Genomic DNA, 27997 nt, shown 5'->3' on the forward strand with positions numbered 1-27997 from the left:
ACCCACATACATATATCATTAACATCAGCATCTGACAATGAGAATAACTTGCGTAATTCATGGAATTCATGTCAAAATTCATTAAAAGTCAGAATTGAAAATGAAATGTGAACGGAATATGAGGAAAGAGGAATACAAAATGTTTTTTGTCATATCATTCATCAAAAAAATATGCAGGCACACGTAGACATTCTGGAATGCATCATGAGATTTTCATTCGTACATTCACATTTGGGCGATTCCACGCTATGAATGCTTATAATATATGTCTAGAGGTTTCATATACATAGAAGAACGTCTAGAGGTCTCCTATACATAGAAGACCGCCTGGAGTTCTTCTATACATAGAAGACAGCCTGGAGTTCTTCTATACATAGAAGACCGCCTAGAGGTCTTCTATACATAGAAGACCGCCTAGAGGTCTTCTATACATAGAAGACCGACTAGAGGTCTTCTATACATAGAAGACCGCCTAGAGGTCTTCTATACATAGAAGACCGCCTAGAGGTCTTCTATACATAGAAGACCGCCTAGAGGTCTTCTATACATAAAAACCTTAGAGGTCTTTTATACATAGAAGGCCGCCTAGAGGTCTTCTGTACATAGAAGACCGCCTAGAAGTCTTACATTGGGTCTTCTACACATAGAAGACCGCCTAGAGGTCTTCTATATATAGAAGACCACCTAGAGGTCTTCCAGACATAGAAGACCCTCTTAAAGTTTTCTACAAATAGAAGACCCTGTGCAGGCACTTTTGATCCAGAAGACCCTTTAGGTCTTCTAGACCTAGAGGTCCCCCTAGATGTCTTATACACATATAAATCCCTCTACCGGTCTTCTACATATGGTATACCCTCCACAGGTCTTCGAGACCTACAAGAACCTCGACAGGTCTTGTAGACATATAAGGCCCTGTGGAGATCTCCTGAACTAAGAAACCACCTATATTGCATTCAGAGAACCTTCTATTGAACCAATTTATAAGTCTTCTAGAACTAAAAGATCCTTTGCAGGTCTTCTGGACCTTCTAGCTCTCCCATAAGTCCACTGGACCTTGAAGACCCTCTACTGGTCTTTTACACATAGAAGACCTTCTGCAACATGTCTTCTAAACCTGAAGAGAACAAAAAAAACTTCCTACAATTTTTCTTGACATTGAGGACATTTTACAGGTCCTATAGATATTTTCCTACAAATAGAAAAGTATCTCAAGTGCCCCCTACAAGATAACTGGATCTAAAAGACCTTCTACAAGTTTTCTGGACCTGGAAGACCCTCAACCTGTCTTCTAAATCTGAAAGGCCCTCTACAGGTTATGTAAGCATAGAAGGTCCTGAAAAGCCTCCTACAGGCTTTCACAGGTCCTATAGATACTTTCCTACATATAGAAAATAATCTATAGATATTCTACACATGGAAAACCCTGTACAGGGTTTCTGCACATAGGTGAATCTCTAAGAATATTCTACAAAAAGAAGAATTCATATTTAACTTCCACTTTCGAAATCTGGGTACAATTGTCTCAATTTTTGATCCTCTCAAATTTCACAAAAAAAAAAAATCATTAACTTCCCCATATAGGCATTATATCACCCCCACACTGTTCATAAATCTACATACAAGTACACATATCATATATCCAGAACTACATTCACATATATAAGACCCAATTTTTGTTGTTGTTTTATATTCTGCTTCCTCTTATTTCTCTTGATAATTCTGTGTATTGATTCAAAAAAAAAAAAAAAAAACAAAACGAAAAACCTCAAAACTTTTCCAGGTGCTATAGCAGCAGCAACAATAATGAAACCAAATCTCCAACAACGAAAAATTTACTGCCAATTGGCAATTGTTTGCGAACACCGGCCGCTCTGATAAGGCAGAAATCATTTCATACCCTCAGTGAATTGACCAAATTTTGCCAATTCAAAAATGCACAGCAGCAACAACAACAGCAACATGATCAACGACATCATGCAACAAAATATGCCAGTGCAGTTGATGGTAAGACAATGATGATGAAAAGAGGGAGGGGAGAGGTGGGGGTAATATGGCCGAAAATTATTCATGCAAATCACCCAAAAAGAGACCCATGCCGACCCAACACGAACATCTATTAAATGCCTATTAAAAAGAGCTTTGGGAAAAATTAATAATTACGCCCTTTGACTGCTTTAAATTTTGGGAAGTTGCCCTTCATGGACCCCATTGACCTTATCTTTAACTATGCTATTATATTTGTTCATTAATTTAAATATATCACATATTTGTTGAGGGGAAATATAGCAAACGGACACATTCACAAAAATAATTAACCACAAGTTTTCACATGTGTACATCAAAAAATACGTTTTTTTTTTTTTGGCCAAAAACACCCGCAAAATTCAGACACACCATCACCAACTGCAACAAACAAAAATAACCAACCCACCAAACAATCACCCATAAAACCATTTTGACCTTTTCGTAAAAAAGAGTAGATGTTTTATGAAGTTTTGTATTCTTCGTGTTTTTGTTTTTAACCCATTTTGTAGAGGGTTGTTGTTTTTGTTTTTGTTTTTTTTTAACAAATTCATTTAACGAACATCTGCTTTTTATTATTGCCGTTTAAAGTTGGATGAGGGCCATAGCTTGTATCTTACTCAGAGACAAAGTATGCCTCTGGTCATCTGGGCATCTACATACATACATACATGCGTGCGTACAATCATACATACACTTCATACATGCAGCCAATCATTAAGTTAACCAACAAAAGAAGTATTGGAGAGAGGAGAGTTTATTTCCTCTCTCGCTGTTTTTATTGGTTGCTTGGTCACTTGTGAACAACAAAACACAATATTTTTAATATTTATTTATTTATTAATTAAATTGTGGTTAAGGTTCCGCTCCAACAACAGCAATTATCATAAATACATTCAATACAATAATACGTATATTTTTAAACATATTTATTTATTTACATATCATTTATGATTATATATATATCTCATTATTTTACAGTGGTAAAATAAGTTTGGTAGCTTATTTTTTATTTATTTTTTTTTTTTTTCATTATCGTATAAAAGATTTTGAAAATTTATTATTGAAATACCATTAGAAAATTCTTAAAATCATTTCAAAATAAGAAAAGTTTTTGTTTAATGAGGGAAGGAAGCCACTCTCCCAGGAGGGAGAGCGGGAAAAAATGCGGAAGAAAGGGTTGTGTTTTCCATAAAATGTCCAAAAAATTTAATGAAGTGTTATCTACTCCAATATAGACTCTTATTTGTAATTTGATAATTACATTTGTTAGTCGATAAGCCCTTTTGTAATTTGTAGCATTTCACTTGTAATTCGTAAAATTTCAATTCTAATTCCAATTATTAAATTTGAAATTCGAAAAAAATAAAATTTCGAATTACAAATAGAATTTTAAAATTCATATTTGTAATTCGCTACATTTCGATTGCAATTCGAAAATTGCTTTTGTAATTCGTTAGGTTTTTTATTTATTTCTAATGTTCTTTTTTCAGATTTAATTCGAAAAATTTCAAATGTAATTCGTAACAATTAACTTGTAATTTGAAAATCCATTTGTAACTCAAAACATTTCAATTGTAATTCGAATTATTTTTTTTAATTTCAATTCAAAAATGAATTCGATTTGTAATTCATAAAGTTTCGATTGTAATTCGTAGTATTTCAATTGTAATTCAAAAATTCCATTAGTAACTCGCAATTGCAATTCGAATTATACATAATTCGAATTAATTCAGATGATAGACCTTAGATACGTCTTCTTTAGATAGCTTAACTACACCGCTCCTTCTTCCTCTATCTATTTCACAAAAAATATATCCTTTTTAAGGAGAAGATCTAAAATACAGGGTGAGGTAAAAAACTGTAACAAAGTCAAACGCCATAATTTTTACATATTTCTTTTTAAATTTTATTGAATAAAAGCAAAAAATGGCGGAAATAGCATCAAATTTTAGAATAAGTTTAGATTTGTGTGAATTGGTCACCTTTGACACGTATTATGGCCTTCAAACGGCCAATGAAACCGTCACACGCTGTTGCTCTGCACTATTTTGGCCCATTCCCGGCGAACCTCAAGCTAGCGTGAGGTGATCGACACTTTGGTATTTTTAGTGCCAACCTTGCTTTTCAAAATACTCCAGACACAATAGTCCAACGGATTGGTATCCGGAGATTTTGGTGGCCATTGGCGCTGGAAATGAAGCGAGGAACCTCATTTTGTAACCATTCTTGGGTGGCGCGTGCTGAGTCCTGTTAGAATGTCCAAGGTCTGCGGCCAAAATATTTGCGTGACCAAGGCTTTAATACACCCCCAGAATATTTTCACGATAATATTCGGCATTTATTCTGGTGCCACGGTCGAGCGGAGAGCGGCTATCGGCTATTATAGCGGCCCACACAATCATCATGGCCTGTGCTTGAGTTCTGAAGGCTAACCGAAGGTGCACATTTTCAGCTGACATCTTTGGCAAGTAAACAAGATCATTTAGTTTGTTTATAAACTGCTGGACAACGAATGTTTTCTCATCGGAGAAAACCAAATTCGACAGTTCACCACTTTCGGTCAAGCGAAGCAACTCTTTAGCTCTATTGAGTCTATTTTCTTTCTATTGCGGTGTAAGTTCTTGCACTTTTTGGAATTTTAATGGCTTCACCACGAGCTCATTTTTCAATATTTGCCGAATGGAATATTGCGATATGTTCAGCTCACGAGCCATTTTTCGGCCATTGCGACGCGGGTTTCGATCAAGTTGCTTATTTACTTTTCGAACCATTTCTGCTGATGTTGTTGCTTTCTTCCGTCCACTTCCTTGATGTCGGGCTACGTACGCTACCAGTATCACGGTAACGAGCGATGGTACGAGACACAAAAGATTTATTCACATTTAAATGCTGGAGTGCTCTAACGATAGCCACTTGTGATTTTCCAGCCAAATTTAAAGAAATCACACTATCACGCTTGAATTCCAATACGAATACCTTTTTTGTTCTGGAAAATTCTCACCAAAATGCTTTTGTACGCTTGTAAACAATATAATGAGCTGTCACTGGAATAATTTTAACAGCTGTCGGACGAGTGGCTTGGATATGACAGCAGTCTGAAGTTGGTTGCAGTTTTTTTCATCTCGCCCTGTAGTGCTTATTTATATAAGAAACCCAATAGGATTTCTTCAGTGCTCTTAGATATACAACCTTCAATAGAAATGGCTTTCTTTGGCCCACAATAGGCCTTCCATTGACGGTGGGCCTCCAGCTGGTATTATATGGGCAGTATAAATAGGCCTTCAAATATAAGTTCTGTTATAAGCTAAGCCTTTTATAAAAAGAGCATTTTGATATTGAAAACATCTTTTTTATATAGGAATCTTTGAAAGGGTACAGAGGAAAGAGTATATATAACCTCATTTTTTCTGCAGCTAGAAATCCTTACACAGGTTTTTTTTAGTTAAGACCTCTTGTAAGATTTCTATAGATGGAAGGCCTTCTATGGGTCTGCTATAAAGAAAACAAAAGAATTTCTGTAGGTATAAAAGATACTTTCATAGACCCTCAACAGACCTCCCATTGATTTGTGACCCTCCAGCTGGTCTTATATGGATAGCACAAATAGGTCTTTAGATAGAAGAGCTTTTATAATTCTACTATATATAGACATATTATCTTAGAGAAAGTTAAAAAGTCTTCTTTAAATAAAGGCCATTCAAAAAGTCCTGAATAAATATCCTTATTAGATCTTTTATATATAAAGAACTTGGAAAATTTCTTCCACAATTAGGAACCTTGAAGAAGCCCTTAAAGTCATTAATTGATAAATTGCCTTTAATAGTCCTTCCGCAGATAGACGTTTGTTCTTCTGTAGTAGTAAAATCTTCCTTGGGGTTTCGATAGATGAGAGTCCTTTTATATGTCTTCTAAGGAATAAAGGAGCATAGATCTTTAACATATGAAACAACTTCAATCAGTACTCTACAGATTGCTTTAGCAGACCAGGCTTCTGTTAGAAGATGAACTGCAAGTAGACTTCTTTATTAGTAGAACTTAACAAGTTTTCTTAACGGTTACAAAAGATTGATCCTTTTTGGAATCCATCCCCTGAAATGCTACCAAACTTATTAACAAACTCAAAAAAATAATAAATTTTCGATTTTCATTATTTTTAATATTAACAAATATTTTTTTTATAATTTAAGCTTTTTTTAATTATTATTTTTTGATTTATTAATTTTTATTTTTTCCTTTTTTTTTTCTTTTCAATTTTTCCCCTCTCAAGATAATGTCCTACCCAGTAATTTAAGTCCAATAAAAAGTGCAACATTGCGATCAGATCGCTCATCATCATCCAGCATAAATTCACATAAATATAATGTACACAACAATAACATTAGTCACAGCACCGATGATGAAGAGGGATTTGTGATATTACGCCGACGACCGGCATCATCGACATCATCACTATCATCGGTTGCATCGGTATCGACAACAACAACAGCATCAATTTGTCAAAACTCAACAAAGAACCAGCAGCATTTAGCAAATCATTTAAATAAATTCAATAATAATTTGGATTATACAAATGCCGAGTGTGAAGAGCTCTTGGTGAATGAGCCCCCGGCACAATATTCATCAAACACCCCACATTATCATTCACAAACCGAATATTCATCATTGCACCCACAGCAATACACGGAGAAATCAGGAGCACCATCGTCGGCACCACCATTTCGTTGGTCTGAACAGTTGCCGCCTCAGAATGTCGTATCGGTAGCCAAGATACGTTCGGCTGTGTCTTGCACCAATCAAGATCTAAAAGAAATGGAATATTTATTGCCGCAACGACAACAACAACATCATCTTAAATTACCAACAGCACTGCCTTCATCATCATCATCGACACTTTCGATATCATCCTCTACGTCGTCCTTATCATCCACGAACAGTGGAAAAATGCTGGCTGAAATATCGGCCTCGACAACGCCAGCAGGAAGCAACAGCAACACTCACAATGGTGCTAGTAATTTAAGTATTTCACGTCACTCGCAAAACGGTCACAAAAATCTACAAAAACTACAACAGCATTCATCAACACATCACAATCATATAAATCATCATCATCACCACCATCATCATCAGCAGCAGCAGCAGCAGCAGAAACAGCAACATCCTTCGCAGCTTCATCATCAACATCCTCAAAAACAGCAATCAATGAAAATCACTGCATCAAATGGAGGTGGTGGGGCAGGCGAAGTAGGCGGTGGTGGCAGCACTCCACCTTATGTTGATGAAAACAATGCAGACAATCACCAAAACCTGGCCATCTATCGAGTACCGGCCAACAGCCGTGCCCACAATCCCAATAATAACAAGGGTGGCAATACTCCGCATCGTTCGAAAATGTCGAAAAAACAATTGAAATTGGCCCAAGCCCAATTGGACAAGTTGACACAGTGCAATCTACATTTACACGGTAATAATCGAAATCATTCACAATGCACTTAAAGAAATTTTTCAAAATTGGGGAATAAAACTCAGACATTAGTTACACGTCTTTTTTAAATCACTACCTAATAACTGTAAATAATCAGATAACCTTTAAAGTGTTGTGGTACATTATTTCCATTGTTATCCATGTTGCCTAGATGATATAGATACATTATCCGCATTGTCTAGATGGAGTAGATATATTATCCCGCTGTCTAAATAATATAGATACGTTATCCACGGAGTCTACATGGTGTAGATACATAATCCACACTGTTGTAATGATGTAGATACATTATCCATGTTGTCTAGATCATGTCGATACATTTTCCCCGTGGTCCGTGGTCCCCGTACAGAGTCTAGATAATGTAGATACATTACCCTCGCTATTTTAATGATGTAGATACATTTTTTCCGTGGTCTAGATGATGTAGATACATTATCCACATTGTCTATATGGCGTAAATACATTATCCACGTTGTCTAGATAATGTAGATACATTATCCACGTTTTCTGGATTATTAGATATATTATCCGCGTTGTCTACGTGGGGTATCTACGGAGTCTACATGGTGTAGCTACATAATCCACACTGTTGAAATGATGAAGATACATTATCCGCAATGTCTTGATGGAGTAGATACATTATCCGCGCTGTCTAAATGATGTAGATACGTTATTTACAGAGTCTAGATAATGTAGATACATTATCTACGAAATTTTAATGATGTAGATACATTTTTCCGTGGTCTAGATGATGTATATACATTATCCGCATTGTATAGACGGCGTAGATACATTATCTACGTTGTCTAGATGGAGTAGATACATTATCCACGTTTTCTGGATTATTAGATATATTATCCGCTTTGTCTACATGGGGTATCTACGGAGTCTACATGGGGTATCTACGGAGTCTACATGGTGTAGATACATAATCCACATTGTTGAAATGATGAAGATACATTATCCGTAATGTCTTGATGGAGTAGATACATTATCCGCATTGTCTTGATGGAGTAGATACATTATCCGCGCTGTCTAAATGAGGTAGATACGTTATTTACAGAGTCTAGATAATGTAGATACATTATCTACGATATTTTAATGATGTAGATACATTTTTCCGCATTGTATAGACGGCGTAGATACATTATCCACGTTTTCTAGATTATTAGATACATTATCCGCGTTGTCTACATAGGGTAGATACGTTATATACGGTATCTACATCGCGTAGATACTTTATCCACGGAGTCTACATGGTATATATACATTATCTACGATGTCTACATGATGTCGATATATTATCGATGTTGTCTAGATGATGCAGATACAAAATTTTCCCTCTATCAAGATGGTGATGATGTTTTAATGATGTAGATACATTATCCGCATTGTCTAGATGGAGTAGATACATTTTCCGCGCTATCTTGATAGTGTAGATACATAATCCACACTGCTGTAATGATGTAGATACATTATCCACGTTGTCTATATTATGTCGATATATTATCCCCGATATCAAGATGACCTAAAAAATTATCCATGCTGCCTCAATGCTGTAGATACATTATCCACATTATCCACGTTATTGTAATGATACAGATGTATTATTCTCCCTGTGTAGATGATGGAGATACAGTATCCACGTTGTCTAGATGATGATGATGTATATGCATCGTTATTTTTATCGTAATCGTTATCGTATCGTAATCAATGTGGCTAAAAGATGTAGATACATTATTCACTTTCTCCAGATAACTTAGAAAAATTTGTACCTGCTTTTAATATTTGTGAGATACAATATCCATTTTTTTCTCTGTGTACTAACTTATTTACCGTTTTATCGCTAATGATTTTTTCCACCATTAACCTAGTTATAAACCATCTATGCGCTGTGGATGGTATATACACAACAATACATTCTTCTTGTTTTTCTCTTTCCCATTCTTCCCAGAAAAAGAAGAAAAGTAAAAAAAAAAACTATAAATGGGACTTTGACAACTTTCCAAAGTATTTGCGGATAGAAGGAATTCAATTTTAATTAAAACTCCCTTTCTAATCAATTTGCAGTTCAATATTCTACTTTTTTGCAATTCATTTCGTTGTAAGACGATTTTAATTAATTCTAGTCATTTATTTTCTTTTTGCGTATTTTACAGCTCTCTTTTCTGCGGTCGAACATGGTCACTTGGATAAAGCTCGTACAATTTTGGAATCTACGGATGTTGATGTCAACAGGTAAGCAGAGAGAAAAAAAAAAGAATGTCACTTGGCTTAAATTGTTGACACACTTTTTCTTTAATCTATTACTTTTCCACTTTCGTTGTAGTATTAACACCGATGGTCTATCACCGCTGGATGTGGCAGTGTTGAGTAATAATCGTTCAATGACAAAAATGCTGTTACAACATGGAGCCTTGGAGGGTTCACAGTGTAAGTATGAAAAAAAAAAAAACGATAGTTTCGAAAAAGAATGATTTGGGGTTTTGATCGGGAATGATAGAGATTTGGCAGTTGTTTCAATATTATTTGAGTAAATTTATAGTTTTGGTAGTGTATATATATTACCCGCGTTGTAAAAATGGTGTAGATACATTATACACGTTTTAAAGATAGATACATTATGGATATGATGAAGATACAGAATCCATGTTGTGGTTATGATGTAAACATGATGGACACGTTGAGATAAAAAAAAAAGCTGCAACTAAGTCAAACGTCATAATTTTTACATTTTTTTAAAGTTTATTGAATGAAAGCAAAACATATCGGAAATAGCATTAAATTTTACAATATGTTTAGATTTGTTCGAATTGGTCGCCTTTGGCACGAATTATAGACTTCAAACGGCCAATGAAACCGTCACACGCTGCCCGAATATTGCTCTACGGTATTTTGGCCCATTCCCGGCGAAGCGCTTGCTTGAGGTGATCGAACTTTGCTATTTTTTAGTGCCAACCTTGCTTTCCAAAATATTCCAGACACAATAGTCCAACAGATTTGTATCCGGAGATTGTGCGCTGGAAATGAAGCGAGGCACCTAATTTTGTAACCATTCTTGGGTGCTGCATGCTGAGTGCGATGGTGCTGAGTCCTGTTGGAATGTCCAAGGTCTGCGGCCAAAATGTTTGCACGCCTAAGGCTTTAATACACCTTCCAGAATATTATCGCAATAATATTCGGCATTTATTCTGATACCATGGTCGATTAATTCGAGCGGAGAGCGACCATCGGCTGTTTTGGCAGCCCACACCATCACCTTGGCCGGCGCTTGAGTTCTGGTGGTCAACCGAAGATGCACAATTTTAGCTGACCTCTTTGGCAAGTAAACATTTCATTTCATTTTGTTTGTTTACAAACCGCTGTACAACGAATGTTTTCTCATCGGAGAAAACCAAACTCGGCAGTTCCCAACTTTCGGCCAAGCGAAGCAATTCTTTAGCTCTTTTGAGTATATTTGCATTCTTTTGCGGTGTAAGTTCTCGCACTTTTTGGAATTTCAATGGCTTTACCCCCGAGCTCATTTTTCAATATTTGCCGAATGGAATATTGCGATATATTCCAGCCATTTTTCGGCCACTGCGACGCGGGTTTCGATCAAGTCACTTCTTTAATTTTCGAACCATTTCTGCTAATGTCGCTGTTTTCTACCGACCACTTGCTGTTTTCTTCCGTCCACGTTGGGCTACGCGTAAAGAGCGATGATACGAGACACAAAAGATTTATTCACATTTTAATGCTGTAGTGCTCTCACGGTAGCCACTTGTGGTTTTCCAGACAAATATAAAGAAATCACACTATCGCGCTTGCATTCCATCACGAATAACTTTTTTTTCTGGAAAAGTCTCACCAAAATGCTTTTGTACGCTTGTAAACAATATAATGAGCTGTCACTGGAATAATTTTATCAGCTGTCGGACGAATGGCTTAGAAATGACAGCAGTCTGAAGTTGGTTGCAGTTTTTTCATCTCACTCTATATTATCACCTTTGTAGATAAGTGTAGATACACATTATTGATATAGTGGATATCTTGAAGATACATTATCTACACGATGTAGATACATTTTCGAAGTAACTGAGGTGGTATAGATAAATCATCCCGCTTGTTGATTGGTGTAGATATATCATACGTATTATTGATATGATGCAGGTACATTTTCCCCATTGTGGAGATGTTGCAGATAAATTATCCACGTTATAGAGATGTTGCAGATACATTGTCCACATTTTGAATATAGAGTAGATAGTTTAATCTATATGACGTTGTAAATTTGTTGTTCCTATTGCGGATATAATCTAAATACATTATTCATATTGAGGTTATGGATTCATAATAATCTACGTTGTTGACATGACGTAGATATACTATAAAGGTTATATATGTGGTGCAGATACCTTAACCATGCTATGTATATAGTATAGATACATTATCTAGATTAAAGATATATCCATATATCCACGTTGCGAATAACGTGTGAATACGTAATCCTTGAAGATATTGTGGTGATACATTATCCAAATTGAAAAAATTGTGTAGATACATACTCCAGATTGTGAATATGGTACAGATACATACGTTTTGGATATTGTGTAGATACATTATTCACATAGTACATAAGGAAATGGTGTAGATATTTATTTACAATTGAAATTTGGTGTAGATACTTCATTCTCTTTGTGAAGATGATCTAGATACGTTATTCACCTTGTGGATAAGATCTAGATGCATTCCTTGTTGCGAATATTGTGTAGCTATCTTATCCATAAAATTAAAGAATTCTCTGAACCCAATTAAAAACTAATTTCATTTTTACTATTATTTCAGTTTCTGTTGACAGCATTGGCACCAAATTAAATGGCCTACTGAAAGATGCCGAAATACGGATACACGATTTAAGCGGCTTAGAGGGAACTTGCCAGCCCTCGTTTTCATCACGTCCCTCTATCTCAAGCATCATCATCGGTAAGTGATAGCAATTAATTGTAGGAACCCATAAATAGTTAAAAAAAAATGGGCCACCAACAAAAATGAAAAAAAAACAACAACATAGTTTCTTAAATTGTTTAAACAATTCTCTGAACTATAACTTTTTTTGTGTAAACGATTTAAGACCACATGGGGAAATAAATCTTTCAATCGGCCAGCATTGTTTGTAATGTCTAACTAACATCGATGGATGTTTACTCTTTTGTTGGTGTCTTTTTTTCGGAAACTGCTTTATTTTATTTTTCGCTTTATTTTTTTCGTGCTTGTCAGCTCAACTTGAAATACGTCAATGTTCTTAATTGATGGCACTTAATTCAATGTTCAGCCTATCGAATAAAGCGCCCAACATTCAAATGGTGGAGAATGCAGTTTATTTGAGTTTCTCGTGGGCATTTGCCATATTGGGCGGTGGTTAAGAAACTTGTATAGTTTATTTTTTATTGCGTTTGGGCATCAAATGAAATTTACTGGGAATTCTGAATTTTTAATTAAAGCGAATCTTTATGTAATAGTTGGGAATTTAAAGAATTAATAAAAAAACTAGATAAAATTAACCAATAGTCTTTCAGATTTCAAATATTTCAATTCAAATTCTTGAACCACATAACTCGTTTTATGCCATTTAAAATTCGTATTATTTAATTTCGAATTCGAATCATTTTATAAAAAACAACGAATTATTTAATATCAATGAGAAAAAATTAAAGCAACGGATTAACACCTCAACTTAAGTTTCTATTAATTTCATGACCTTGGATTTTTTCAAAACTATTTTTTAAATAAAATAAAACGAATTTTTTAAAGTCGACTAAAATCGAACCCAACGACTGTTTTTACGTTCATATAAAAAATTTAAAAAAAAAATGTGAAAATAGATGAAATGGATTTCCAAAAGTCAAAACTGCGATTACCAAAAGTCGAATTTCAGATACTTTAATTAAAAAATTTTGTCAGTTCAAATTCGGTGTTCATCGATTATTTAAACTTTAACGAAAATTTATTCTCCTAATCAAATTCATGGCAAATTCAATCTATTCAAATAGACACACAAGCTATACAAAGCCCTATTCCATATTTACCTACCTACCTACCTACCTAGGACTTTAAATGCCTTTCCAAAATCAAATATTTTCTTGTTCTTCTTCTTCTTCGAAACCCTTTTCGCCCAAATTACAAATGTAATTTGCAATTAAACACACATAAGTAGATTGTGCATGGTATTCTCGGATCATGTCCAAACTTCACTCCAATTCCGATACGTGTTTAATACCACCAGTCAAGTCTATTTACCGAGTGTTTAGTAGCAATGGCAAGAGTTTTTCGATAAATTGCCAAATGACATAAGTCACAAGAAATTTCAAAACTATTATACAATCCACAACATGGCAACAGAGGGTATATATCAGATCAAGAAGGTCAAGGTATGGCTTATCGAAAAAAATGATTTTAGTTCATAAAACTCTTTGAACGAAATCTGCTTCGAATATTGGAAGTCGATTTTGCCTTCTTCGTCAATTCGTTGCGTAATAATTATTGGAAGCGCTTAAAAGTATGCTATATAAATACAGACAAATGCTAAGAGTCTACTCTAACATGAGAAGTAAACCAGCCTTTAATAGTTATTAGGCCTTCGATCTGCGATTTTTGGTTCAAAGATTTTAAAGTCTTAAGATTTTTGGCCAAGAAGTTCTTGAAATACATAATTTAAAAATACACGATTTTTTTGTGAACACATCGCTGAAATAATTTTTTTTTTAAAACTCGAAGATTTTTTTTCTGGAGATCGAAATTTTTTCTTTGTTCCTAAACACCACTATTTTCGATCGGGGGTCTTGGTAAGCTTCTCATAACCATGAACTTTTTTGGATCAGAATTTGCTTAAGAAAGTCGACGTTTTTAGTTAAGCAAGTCTGGGAATCCAGGATTTTTGGTCCGGAAGACCATAAATATATAATATATTATAAATCTAATAGTTTTTGAGTTGGAGATCTCAACATAAAATTTTCGTAAGAAAATCCATGATTTTTGTTTAGGAGGTCCCTAATTACATTTTCTTTAAAGTCATGGATCTTTACTCAGGAGGTCATTGAATAATATTTTGTAAAAAAAAATCCAGAATTGTTTATAGAAGGTCCTTGAATAAAACTTTTTTAACAATTAATTATTTCGGTCAGGATTTGATCAAGAAATTCCACAATTTTTGACAAATTAGGTCTTTTTACCAAATTTTCTGATAAGTAGGACCTCAAATTAATCTGTTTTAAATATTGCAATTTTTAGTAAGGAGGTCCTCCAAAAAACAAAAAAAATATAAATCCATGATTTTTAGTCGGCTGACTTTAGATTAAATAGAATACAGTTTGAGAACTTTGGCACGAATTATGATCTTCAAAGGGCCAATGAAACCGTCACACGCTACCCGAATGTGGCTCTGCTCTATTTTGGTCCATTACCGGCGAAGCGCTTGCTTGAGGTGATCGACACCTGGTATTTTTTAATGCCAACCTTGCTTTCCAAAATACTCCAGACACAATACTCCAACGGATTGGTATCCGGAGATTTTGGTGGCCATTGTGCGCTGGAAATGAAGCTAGGAAGCTCATTTTGTCGCTGTTGGAATGTCCAAGGTCTGCGGCCAAAATGTTTGCATGCCTAAGGCTTTAATACATCCTCCAGAATATTTTCGCGATAATATTCGGCTCAAAAATCCACCAACCATAAACACGACTTTCTGAAATAAATTTTCAAAATATGCACGACTTTTGATCAAGAAATCTTTGAAAAATATTCTAAAAATCCGAAAATCTTCCATAAAAACTATTTTAATAAATACACGATTCTTTATTAAGCAGCGATCGAAATCATTTTTATTTTTATAAATTTTGACCAAAAAGTTCCTGAGAAATTATTTTAAAGAATTGGAAATCCTTAAAAAAATTGGAAAACTCGACGATTGTTGGCTTCCAAAACATATTTTTGAAAAATCCACGATGTTTTACAGAAAAACTTCTTTGAAAATCATTTTTTCAACCATCCACGATTCTTGAACAAGAAGTCCTGGAAAATATTTTTAAAAACTCAACGATTCTCAATTAAGTAGTTCTAATATTATTTTTAAGTTTGGCATTCGCGAGAAAGAGTTCTATGCAAAATCCAGAATTTTGTCCCAAAAACCTCTTGTTTTTTATGAGAAATATTTTTATTTTAAATAAATAAAATTTTTTTTTGGAAATTATTTTTACAATAGTCCCGGATTCTTGGACAAAAATTCCTTGAAAAATTTTCTTTCAAATATTTTATTTTTGAAAAATTTTTTGCTAATATTTACATACTTATAAATATTTTAAAAATCCCATATTTTTAAACGTTTCTTTTCAAGAATTTCTTAAAAGTATTTAAATTTTGATAAATAAGTCATTAAAAAATAGCCTGTATTTTTGTTAACTCCCTAAAATATAAATTCCCTTTATGGACTTATACCACTTTTGCTCAATAACCGCTCACCTCAAGAGTCCTTAAGTCTTACTAATTCTCTGTGTTTTCCCTTTTTCCCACCATATTGTGTGTTTCTTTTGTAGGTAATACTGGTTCCTCGGTCACTGGCTGTACCGGCAATGAGGTCGATAAGCAAATTGGCATTTGGGAAAGACGTGTCAAAGGTTTGCGTCGTTTGCTCCTGGGCTGGGATCAGGCACGGCCACCAGATGCCCCAGCATCGGTTACAGTTGATGTTACGGGTGAAAATTCGATACAAGTGCAAATACTGGAACCATTCGATGGAGCGATTGGTACTAAATTTAAAGGTAAATATACACACCAACATTCATACACAGGCACACACTTACACAAATACACACACATACTAAATACATTGTGTATGTGTGTGTGTTTGAACAAAACGGCAAGAGGATTAAAATGAACATCGTTGGCAGCTATGGTCAGCAATTGATAGCTTGATTTGTAAGTATGTACCCGGGTGAGGAAGAACGTTTGGCCATGGGCAAGAGGATATTGCAAATAAATAGTGTGATACTTGAATATCATCACTGTTCATCATCGGCATCTCATGGAATACGTTTATTTAAGCTTTCCCCATGTACGTGAAGATTTCTGAAGCATTGTGCCATGGGTCTGTTTTAAATTCTGCAGTGTGTGTGTTACACTCTGAAGGACTTCTGGTCATCATTGTCTGTATTTTATTATTACCATCGTCATCCTTTTCACAATCCAAACAAAATACGAACGAAACGAAAAACAAAGAAGTAAATCAGTATCAGTGTGCCTGAATGCCAGAGTAATTTACTTAACGTATAGGTTTGATTGTGGATTGAGTTTTGTTGGAATTGCTTGTGGGTCGTAAAGGACACTGACTGGACTACTTTCGAATGAGGCCAATAAAGGATAATCTTAATAAGTTGTTGAAATGAGCCCCAAAAAAATGAGACGAAATACACTTGGGGAATATTAATAAATATTGGGAGTGTTGTAAGAATCAATACAAAAAACATGGAGAACTGATTATTATTTGCAATTTTTTTCGATATCATAAAGGAAAAATCGGGTAACGTAGTAAAAACTTTTACATTCTTGCAGTTCTGTAACAGAGCATATATTTTTAGGAGTGTCCAATAACTAGGGTCCAATTTTATTAAAAAACGAAGGGGGTTTTTTGGCTTTGAAAAGGGACTAGGAATTTTTCATCCATATATAGAATAGAAATAGATTGTGTTATACCTAGGAGCCTAGTAAAAGGTCTTCTTTTTATAAGGGACCTATAGAAATTTGTCAATGTAAAGAAGGCCTATATAAGCTTTTCTACGCATAGAAATTCTGAAGGAGGTCTCCTACACATATATCGAGGAGGTCTCCTCTATATATCGAAAATCAATAGCCCTCTATGTACAAAGGTTTTTTTATGTGTGGATAACCTTTCAAAGAATTTCCAAGTGCAGAAGGCTTATAGTAGGACCTATTTACATGAAACCGAAACATATGATCTTTTTTAAAGAGAAGAATGATGGGAAAATTTTCGAACAAAAAAAAACACAAAAAATAGAAAATTTCATGGAATCTTTATTTGAATTGACTGTACTGTCCATATAACGTATTAGCCATATGGCTAAAGAGGGTATATATTATTTGAAACGGCCAAAGCACGCCTCATCTCTTTGGACCAAATCTGTTTCAAGACATTTGGAGTCGTTCTAGGAGTGTCAGTCCGTCTGTGTTTGTCAGTGTTTTTGTCAGTGCTAGACGAGGCGCGAAAATGAACAATATCGACCCACTCCATCAAGTACCTCCCCCACAAAGGGTCAACATTTTGAGTGTTTATAACTCTTGTAAAATACGAAATAAGCATTCGATTTGCTTCAAATTCTACACATTCCAATACTTTTATTAAGACAAGATATGGTGTGATTATGGTATCTATCGATCCACTCCTTCTGGTACCTTTCTCACAAAGGGATCAACATTTTGAATAGCTATGAATAGCTCGTAGAACGCAAAATTAGCAACGCAAACCTTTCAAACTCGACACATCCCAATATTTCTATTAACACAAGATCTGTTGTAAAGATTGTAGATATCGGCCCACTTCTTCTGATACCTCCCCCACAAAGGGTTCAATATTTTGTATAATTTCCGAAATAAGAATGGATTCCTCCTTACACTTCCCAATATTTTTATGAACACAAGATCTGTTGTGAAGATGGGATATATCGGTCCACTCCTTCTGAAACTTTTCCCACAAAGGGGTCAAGGTTTTGAATAACAAAACGCTGATAAAATGCGAAATGAGAATCCGATTATTTTCAAACCCGACATATGTCAATATTTCTATCAGTTGTGGGGAACCATTTTCAATATTTGTATCTCTCATAACTTGCAAAAATTTGTCATAACTACAGGGTGAGATAAAAAAAAACTGCAACAAAAAAATTTATACATTTTTTTTAAATTTTATTAAATAAAAGCACATCATGTCGAAAATAGCATCAAATTTTAGAATAAGTTTAGATTTGTTAGAATTGGTCACCTTTGGCACGAAACCGCCAATGAAACCGTCACACGCAGCCCGAATGTTGCTCTGCGCTATTTTGGCCCTTTCCCGACGAAGCGCTTGCTTGAGGTGATCGACACTTTGGTGATGTTTAGTGCCAAACTTGCTTTCCAAAATACTCCAGACACAATAGTCCAACGGATTGGTATCCGTAGATTTTGGTAGCCATTGTGGGCGGGAAATGAAGCGAGGAACCTCATTTTGATACCATTCTTGGGTGTAGCGTGCTGAGTGCGATGGTGCTGAGTCCTGTTGGAATGTCCAAGGTCTGCGGCCAAAATGTTTAATACACCTTTCATAATATTTTCGCTATAATATTCGGCATTTATTCTGATGCCACGGTCGATTAATACGAGCGGAGAGCGACCATCGGCTGAGTTCTGGTGACCAACCGAAGGTGCACATTTTCAGCTGACCTCTTTGGCAAGTAAACACGATAATTTTGTTTGTTTACAAACTGCTGGACAACGAATGTTTTCTCATCGGAGAAAACCAAATTCGGCAGTTCACCACTTTCGGCCAAGCGAAGCAACTCTTTAGCTCTTCTGAGTCTATTTTCTTTCTGTTGCGGTGTAAGTTCTTGCACTTTTTGGAATATCAATGGCTTTACCCCGAGCTCATTTTTCAATATTTGCCGAATATGTTCTGGTCACGAACCATTTTTTGGCCGCTGCGACGGTGGTTTCGATCAAGTTGCTTCCTTACTTTTCGAACCATTTCTGCTGATGTTGTGGTTTTTTCCGTCCACTTCCTCGTCGGGCTACGCTACCAGTATTACGGTAACGAGCTATGGTACGGGATACAAAATGTTTTTTCACATTTAAATGCTGGAGTCCTCTAACGATAGCCACCTGTGGTTTTCCAGCCAAATATAAAGGAATCACACTATGACTCTTGTATTCCATCACGAATAACTTTTTTTCTGGAAAATTCTCACCCAAATGCTTTTTTACGCTTGTAAACAATATAAGAAGCTGTCACTGGAATAATTTTAAGGGCTGTCGGACGGGTGGCTTAGAAATTACAGAGATCTGATGTGAACATGGAATTTATCGGTTCACTCCTTTTGGGACCTTCCCCACAAAAGGTTAAAAATTTGATTAACAATTCTTAGCACAAAATTGAAAAACATATTTGTTTTTTTTTTGTAATTTTGCACATCCCAATGTCTATATCATTATTAAATAATATCTTCGGTCCACTTTATTTGATAGTTCCCTCTCATTTCAAAATTTTCCAAAAATGATCACATATCTCATATAAACTGAAGGAAGTCGTGCCAAATCTGAAACGTTGTAATGTTTATATCAGACTTATGTCAGATACGAAATGAACAACATTGGCCCACTCCTTCAGAAGCTCCCCCATAAAGGGTCAACAGTTTAAATAATCATAACGCAAGCTAAAATATATTTAAATAATCAAAATTTGGCTGAGCTGAATCCGGCTGATACTCTTTAACTTGTTTTAATCAAATTCAATTAATTGATTTCATTTGTTTCCTAAATAGAAAATAGTTTTCTTCACTTCTTCAAACCACAACCCATACTGTCAAACAGTATTTTCATTTAACAAACAATACCACAACGAACAATTCAAACCACAAAAGCCTTTATATTTCTTACCTCCCTCTCTCTATCTCTCTCTCTCTCTCTCTCTCTCTGTCGCTCAATGTTACTCTTTCATAACCCAATAACAGGTGAAATTGAAAGATGAAACTTCAACAAATACAAACAATATGAAATTTCATAATTTGAATTGTGTTATTGTTTACTCGGAAACAATGTCTGTCCATGGCTGCAATTGTGAGTCCTTTTTGTTCGCCACATTGTTTACTTGCTGTGTTCAGGATAATTGTCACACAAACACACTCGCACCTCAATCACCGTGTCACAATGTCAACACTATACAGATTTTAACAAACAAAGCATTTGATTTTATTCCTCCCTCGCTTGCTCCCTTCCATTCACATACTATCTTCTTTTTGGATTTCCAGTGCAATGGTCAACTCGTGCAGATTTCAGCAATGTCGTGGGTGAACGCGAACTCATGGACTGGCGTAGCTTTCACGGTACCATGGGTACACAGTGTCAGATTACGGGATTGACACAGGGTCGACGTTATTTTATACGCGCAGCCAGTGGCAATGTCAAAGGATGGGGACCATACAAGTGTTCGGTGCCGGCCAGTGTTATACCGTCAAGTGAGTAGAACGAAAGAATAAAATAAGCGATAAAATGAAATGTTCTCACTTTCATCCACGGGCGATGAAAGGTGAATGAATAAATAATGCAAAACAATTTAATTGAATATTTGTTTTCTCCCTCTCTTTCTTAATTGTTTGCCACAAAATAGGCTGGCGCGATTTAAATAATCGCGAAGATCGTTATACGGGTCGCCAACGTATGCTGGACAATCTGTTTACGGCCGTACGTTTGGCCCGACCATCCGATGTCTCCGAACTGACTTTGGACACCAATAGCGCTCAACGGAGAAATCCCAAAAAGAAGACAACCATAAAGCAGCTGTTCTCGGTGGCTTCCAAGTTTCAAAAACATTTGAGGAGGTAAGTGGATGCCCTCTCTTGAGAATTTGTTAATGGATTGCAAAATTATTGATTTTTTGTTTTTTCAGGGGTATTTATTTGGCCAGTATTGTGTATTGTGAGGATAAAATTTTGGTGACCAGTGAAGATTTCCTACCGGTTATCGAAATCGATGAATCCTTCCCAAGCACCTTGAACAGTGATTATCATTGGTTAATGAAGGTATGTGTCTAGTGTTTCCCAAAAATAATAAAAGATTAGAAGGCCTTCTATCAACAGGAGACCTTCGATATAGCTTCTAACCAGAAAAGTCCTGTTGAGGAAGGAATTCCATCCCCAAAATTTCTGAAAGAGCTTTTTCATCCAGTGTAGGTTCGTGGTGGGTCTTTATATATTCACAGAAGATCTGGGCAGAAAAAATTGCAAAGGTCTGCAATATACGGAATGCATAAAATACCTGTAGAAGGTCTTGTATCCATAAAATCCCATAGGAGACCTGTCGTAGACCTTCTATCTACATAAATCCTGTGAATGACCTTTATTCAGAAGAAATGCTTTTCACCCATAGAGGTCCTTTAATCCAGAGAAGTCTCGTTGTTGGCCTTTATCTATAGTAGATCCAAAAAGAAATGAGCGACCTTCTTTAAAAAAGAAGGTCTGAGAAGTCCTTTTTTATCATTTTAAGATCTGCGAAATAGATCTGAAACCCTCTAAAATCATGTCTATCCATAGTAGGCGTGTGGGAGAACTTTCCATATAAGCCCATAGGGGCCTTTGGAACACCTTTCACCTATAGAAAGCTTGTTGAAATAAATGGAAGTCTTGTGAACATTTTTATATCCGTTGAAGGACTATGGAAGGTTTAATATCCACAGAAGACCCACCAAAGTACCTTAGGGCGACCCACTATTCATAGACCAATGGAGAACCTTCTAATCCAAAATGGCTTGCGAGGCATAGCATACCCATAGATTGTCCTCCATCAGGAGGCCTATATTTATAAACGTTATATATTCTAAGAACAATCCATGAACTGTTCCCAAAATTCCCATTACGGAATAATGAGTTTCTTTACCAATTTTTGACATGTGCTGTAGGGTCATTGGTATTCTGTGAATTGAAAATAAATTAAAAATGTATTTTATTTTTTACAAATAAAAATTAAATATCTCCTCACTTTTTAAAACCATGCTCTTTTCAGGTCGCCTGCACTTGGGACGATGTCAAATCGTTACGCACCGACATGGAACGTAATCTTACCTCCGCCAATCATTTTCGTACAAAACTTCTCTCGGCCGTTTGTCAAATGCAATCGGCATTGGGTTTCAATGATCTCGGTCAGTTGTATTATAAGCCCCTGAAGGATGCCCATGGTACGGTTGTGCTAACCGCCATCCAATCGGTGAAGAGTCAAAAACAAGTTTCCATTCTAAATTCTCGTTGGCTTCCGGTCAATAAACTGCAAAAGAAAATCGGAGCACTACATGAGGAGTACAATATCAATGAGATTTTGATATCTTCATTAGCCGAACAGGTCCAGTATCATCAGATGGCCCATCAACGTCTGAGTCCCGGTCTCTATTTGGGCTATTTGAAAATGCAATGTTCAATGGATCAGATCCAAGTAGTGGTGCCGGCGAAAACTCCCAACGTTCTGCCGCATTGTAAGGTACGCGATAATAGTCATATCTCAGCCGAGGAGTGGCAGGTATTGAAACGTGGCAACGGTAGTGGCGCCCAAGATGGCAAGTCAGATGATGGACGTCGTAGTACTAGTCCGCTGCGTTTAGCTTTGGAATTCAATACAAATCCGGAAGCAACAACAGAAGTTCAAAGGTTGTTCCTCTACGATCTGACCACAGCCACAAATAAGCTATTTTCCTACATGAATATAAAACCTCAAGATGCTGTTACCCATAGGCTATACGATGTAGAAGTTATCGAACATAGCAGAGATATAAGTTTCCTCATCATTTGCCCCTCGGTGGAGCTAAGTTGTGCAGTGCCGGGCCAGTCGGAACTGTTACTGCAACGCGAAGATTTGGCCTGTCTCAGTATACAGGCCTTTGAGATGATCCATTTGTCTACCTATCAACCGGGTATTATACAAAAATATGCCAGACTTTCGTGTATTTTAGAGCTGGACACCACCTTGGCCAATCACTCGCAACGGGAGGCCTTCTCCACCAGCGAATTGCAGACAGCCAAGGAACGTTTGGCCAAATTACAGGAATTGACAGCCAGTCTCAATGCCGTCTGGAAGGCAGTGCGTTGGCTTATGGATGTCATAGCATTCGCCCGTGATAAAAATGCCCCACCCTCAGCAGCGATGAGAGAGATTTTGGATTTCGCCCAGAACTCTGAGACAGATTCCCATTCCAACAATGCCCAATTACTGCAGCCACCCATGAGAGGTGATATGAAGTTTAGTAAATCTGGTTCGGGACGTGGCAGTTGGCCTGGCCCCGGGTCAGGTCATAGCAGCTCCAATTTGGGACCAGAACATTCCAAATCTGAACAAAATTTGGGATTATCTGCAGCCACGACGCCAACTGCAACCACATCTACAGGGAATCAAAAATCAACGACGACGACGAATCAAATGGGAATCACAACATCCTCCTGCGCCATGACCACAACACCCACCACTACCACCAGCTTCTTGCAGGTCCAAAATGAGGCCATGTCCACAGAGGTGCCATCGTTGCGTAAGAATTCCGGGGATTCGGTGACCTCCCACTGTACAACCCACAGCTACTATTCGGCCAATGATTCTGTGCTGACGAGCAACAGTGATTTTGGCCAAGTCTTTAGTGTACCACCCTCACGGTCGGATGACACGCTCAGCGAAACAGCCAAACAAAATCAAAAACACATTCAGGGACTTCAACGTAAGCGAACATCGTCGAACATCACACCGACCTCAACGACACCGGTCACGCCCATGATAACGGTGCACTCTTCCAGTTCGGCACCGTATCTGGTGAGTCAGGACCCAGCCACTCTGGGTTCCAGCCAATCGCTGAAAGTCAACTACAACGGCGAATATGAGTGCAAACAAATTAAGACAGCCGAAAAGGTTAAATCCGCGTCCAGTGCTAATCTACGTGATAATGGTCTGTACCTGAAATCCACTCTCAGTGCCCTGCAATCGGACACAAAGACATCCACATCCTCAAGTTTGGGTGAGAATATGCCCGCCTTGGCTAAGCCATCGACTAGCCGTCATATACAACGTCTGAACAGCACCGAAGAGTATACGGCCAGCAGTTGCCCCACCCTTGTGTCTGAAAATCAATCGGACAATACTCCATCGGGTATCATACAAGTGTACACAGCCTATAACACCGGCCTGGCATCGGGTACAAGTTTAAAGCTACACGTCACGGCGAAAACTTCGGCTCGAGAGGTAATAAATTTGGTGGTGAAACAATTGAATATGGCGGCCGTTCTGAAGGGCAGCAATGGTCCCATCTACTCGAATGAGGCATTGGATAACTTTTGTTTGGTTGCCGTTATTGGGGCCCGCGAACGGTGTCTGCGCGATGACTTTAAACCGTTGTTGCTGCAAAATCCGTGGAAAAAGGGTAGACTATATGTGAGGCAAAAACATGAACTGTTGGCCGCCATTGAACATTCGAATCGTAAATCGCATTTGATTTAAAGAGGTTAGAATGGAAGTGGCATGATGCGGGGGGGCATGGCAGTGTGGTGGCTATGGCAATGGTCTCTAATGTTAGAGTGTGTTATATGTGGGGCAAGGGTTTGTTTTTCTGATGGTTTAATAGATGGCAGTTTAGATTTGGAAACAAAAGTTTTCGAAATTATATTATTTTGGCTTGTCAAGTTTAGAAACATAAATATTTTTTGTGCTTACTGGTAATGAAGAAGGTATGTAAATGTCATTATTTCGGACCTACTGGTGAAGTATGCAGTCATAGGTTGAGGTTATTTATTTTATTATTTTCTATACCCTCAGTCATATGGGTATGGGTACAGAGGGAACGACCAAGACGTGTCTCATTGAAAACCCCATTTCTTATATCCTAGGTCTCTTTGAACAAAATTCGTTTCAAGTCATTTGAACTCGATCATTTCGTCCATCTGGCTGCACCAGCGATAATTCTCGAAGGGAGTCCAAACTTTCGATTTTGTGCAAACGATGCAAATTCCAATATTTTTATCAGAGCTATGTCAGGTACGATAATGGATAATATCGGATCAATCCCTCAAGTACCTCCCCCACGAAGGGTAAAAATTTGGAAATTGTGGTACCTCCCCCCACAACGGGTCAAAATTTTTGAATAACTGAAACTCTCATAAAGTACAAAATATATACCTCCGATTCTCTTCAAATTTCACACATCACAATATTTTTACCAACACAAGATTTGGTATGAAGAACGGATAGAACGTACCCCTGCTTCTGGTACTTCCCCCATAACGGGTCAAAATATTCAATTATCATGAATCGCATAAAATGCAAAATATACTTCCGACTTTCTTCAACATTTCACACAGCCCTATATTTCTATCAATGCAAGATTTGATGTGAAGGTAGGATATATCGGTACACTCCTTCGCGTATCTCCCCCAGACAGGGTCAAAATTTTGAATAACTAAAACATCCATAAAATGCGAGATATGCATCCCATTCTCTTCGAATTTTACTCGTCTCAAGATTTTTATTAACACAAGATTTGGTGTGAATATGGGTTAAATCGGCCCACTCCTTTTGTTACCTCCCCCCACAAAGTGTCAGAATTTTGAATAACCATGAAACTCATAAAGCGCGATATATGCGCACGTTTCCCTTCAAATTTCAAGCATCCCAATTTTTCTATCAATTTAAATTTCGATGTGAAGGTGGGATATATCGGTCCACTCCATCGAGTACATACCCAAAAAGGGTCAACATTTTGAATAATCCTGAAGGTCATAAAATGCGAAATCAGCATCTGATTCCTTTCTAACTCGATCCAAGCCAATACTTTTATTAAAACAGGATTTAGTGTGAGGATGGGATATATCGGTCCATTCCTTTTGGTACCTCCCCAACAAGGGGTCAAAATTTGAAATTATTATAACTCTTATAAAATGTGAAATATGTATCCGATTCTCTTCAACATTCGCACAACCCAATATTTTTGCCAACACAAGATCTGGTATGAAAAACGGATAGAACGGGCCACCACTTCATGTACCTCAACCACAACGGTCCCAAATTTTGAATAACCAATAATTTCATAAACGCGATATAAGCACCCAATACCTTTCAAACCCGACATATCCCAATACAGACAATATAAACACAGTGTGCGATCTCAAAAGATTTTGACTTCCGATCCCTGCTTTGGGGAATAGAGTTCCGTAATAGACATTTCTACTTTTTAATATATTTTTAGGAACATCCTGCCATCAAGAAATCTGAAAAAAAACAACAACCCTAAAACCACTACTGCTGCTCCACTAGGACCACCAACAGCCAAACAAAATTACGTTCAGCATACGATTACCACATTAAAAAAAAAGCTTTACAAAAAAAGTTCAACTTATTTATCAACAACAACAACAAGAAAATTTAAACAAAACAAAAAAACGACCATTTTTAAATGCAACAAAAATCTGATATTTCAAAGATTTTCAAATCTAGTTTTCATTTTTAAGGTTATGTTTGATAAAATTTAAATAGAAAAACTATGTGTTTTCTTAGAAGTTAATGACCAATTTCAGAATTTAGACTGAGTTTAAAAAAGGAATTTATGTATTACAAGAACAACAACTACAGCAAAAACGAAAACAACAATTTTAAAGAGAATGAGAAAAATGCAATTAATTTAGAAGAAAAAAGAAATTATACGTTTTAGCAAATAAAAATCTAATTAAAAAAAAACAAATTAAAAAAATAAATATATACAATTTAAAAAAAATATTAATACGTAACTCAAAAGTGTTATCTTTAAAGTAATAATACAAAATATTAGCACAATATATTGACAAATGGGCTGGAAAATTGTGGGCTTGGTAAATGAAGGCAAACACGTTTTCTGAAATTTCACAATTTTGTTAAAATGAAAATAAATTTTCTCAAATATTGATACTTCTCAAGAAATGTGGTGGGGAATAGAAACCCCTCCTACCATTTTTCAATTATGCCCATACCCTTTCAACACATTTGTTTTTATATTGTTTATACATATATTACTAGAATAGTAAGTAATATATACATACAATATGTTTTTTTTCTAAGTGTGTAAAAAATATAAGAAGAACAAAATCAATAAATTAAATAAAAATCGAAATAGACATAATAAATTAAGATTTTAGCACTTTATATTTTGTCCACTAGTTGTTGTAGTATTAAACATACAAAAAAAAAAAACAATAAAATATATTTGTATTAATTTAAAAGTGATTATAATAACAAAAAATAAATATATTTTTAAATGTATTGTTAGATGTGTATGTATTTCAAACAAAAAACAAAAAGACGAGATTTTTACCCAAAAACAAATTATATTTTCTTTAAGAAAACTAAAAAATACCCAACTTCCTATGCTTTCATTAATTTTAACATTTAGTGGCAATTACAAAAACAAAAAAAAAACAATTTATTATTTAAGAATGCAAATCAATTTATTTTATTTTCTAAGAATTCTCTATAATTGGTACAAACACTTTCATTAAGTTCACATTTGTGTTTGTTGTTTATTTTGTTAAACTCAATGATATTGTTTTTTTTTATTTTTCTCTCGTAAAATGTAATATTAGTTTTAACAACCAACAACAAAATCCCCACACGGTGTTTTTTTAAATAAAAATATATATTTTAAAAATTACAATATTTTTTTTTATTTTAATATTTTTAAGTTTTTTTAGTTTTTTTTTTTTTTTT

General features: G+C 36.0%; 1 protein-coding gene across 5 annotated transcripts in view; it reads left to right on the forward strand.

The window, feature by feature from the left end:
* LOC101890185 (uncharacterized) overlaps positions 1-27670 on the forward strand; it is a 93059-nt gene extending 65389 nt beyond the window's left edge. For 4 of the 5 annotated variants that reach the window (XM_059127951.1, XM_059127950.1, XM_059127952.1 and 1 more), the window contains exons 3-12: positions 1781-2004; positions 6293-7486; positions 9667-9745; positions 9837-9940; positions 12335-12472; positions 16075-16299; positions 20554-20760; positions 20913-21123; positions 21192-21324; positions 22304-27670. In XM_059127951.1, coding sequence (XP_058983934.1) covers positions 1781-2004; positions 6293-7486; positions 9667-9745; positions 9837-9940; positions 12335-12472; positions 16075-16299; positions 20554-20760; positions 20913-21123; positions 21192-21324; positions 22304-24766 — 4978 coding nt within the window. In that variant the 3' untranslated portion in view covers positions 24767-27670. The remainder of the gene's footprint in view (positions 1-1780; positions 2005-6292; positions 7487-9666; positions 9746-9836; positions 9941-12334; positions 12473-16074; positions 16300-20553; positions 20761-20912; positions 21124-21191; positions 21325-22303) is intronic. The other variant, XM_059127949.1, reaches the window with a different exon arrangement.
* The last annotated feature ends 327 nt before the right edge of the window (positions 27671-27997 follow it).

This window comes from Musca domestica, unplaced genomic scaffold (genome assembly GCF_030504385.1).
Source record: "Musca domestica strain aabys unplaced genomic scaffold, Musca_domestica.polishedcontigs.V.1.1 49, whole genome shotgun sequence".
NCBI classification, from domain to species: Eukaryota; Metazoa; Arthropoda; class Insecta; order Diptera; family Muscidae; genus Musca; species Musca domestica.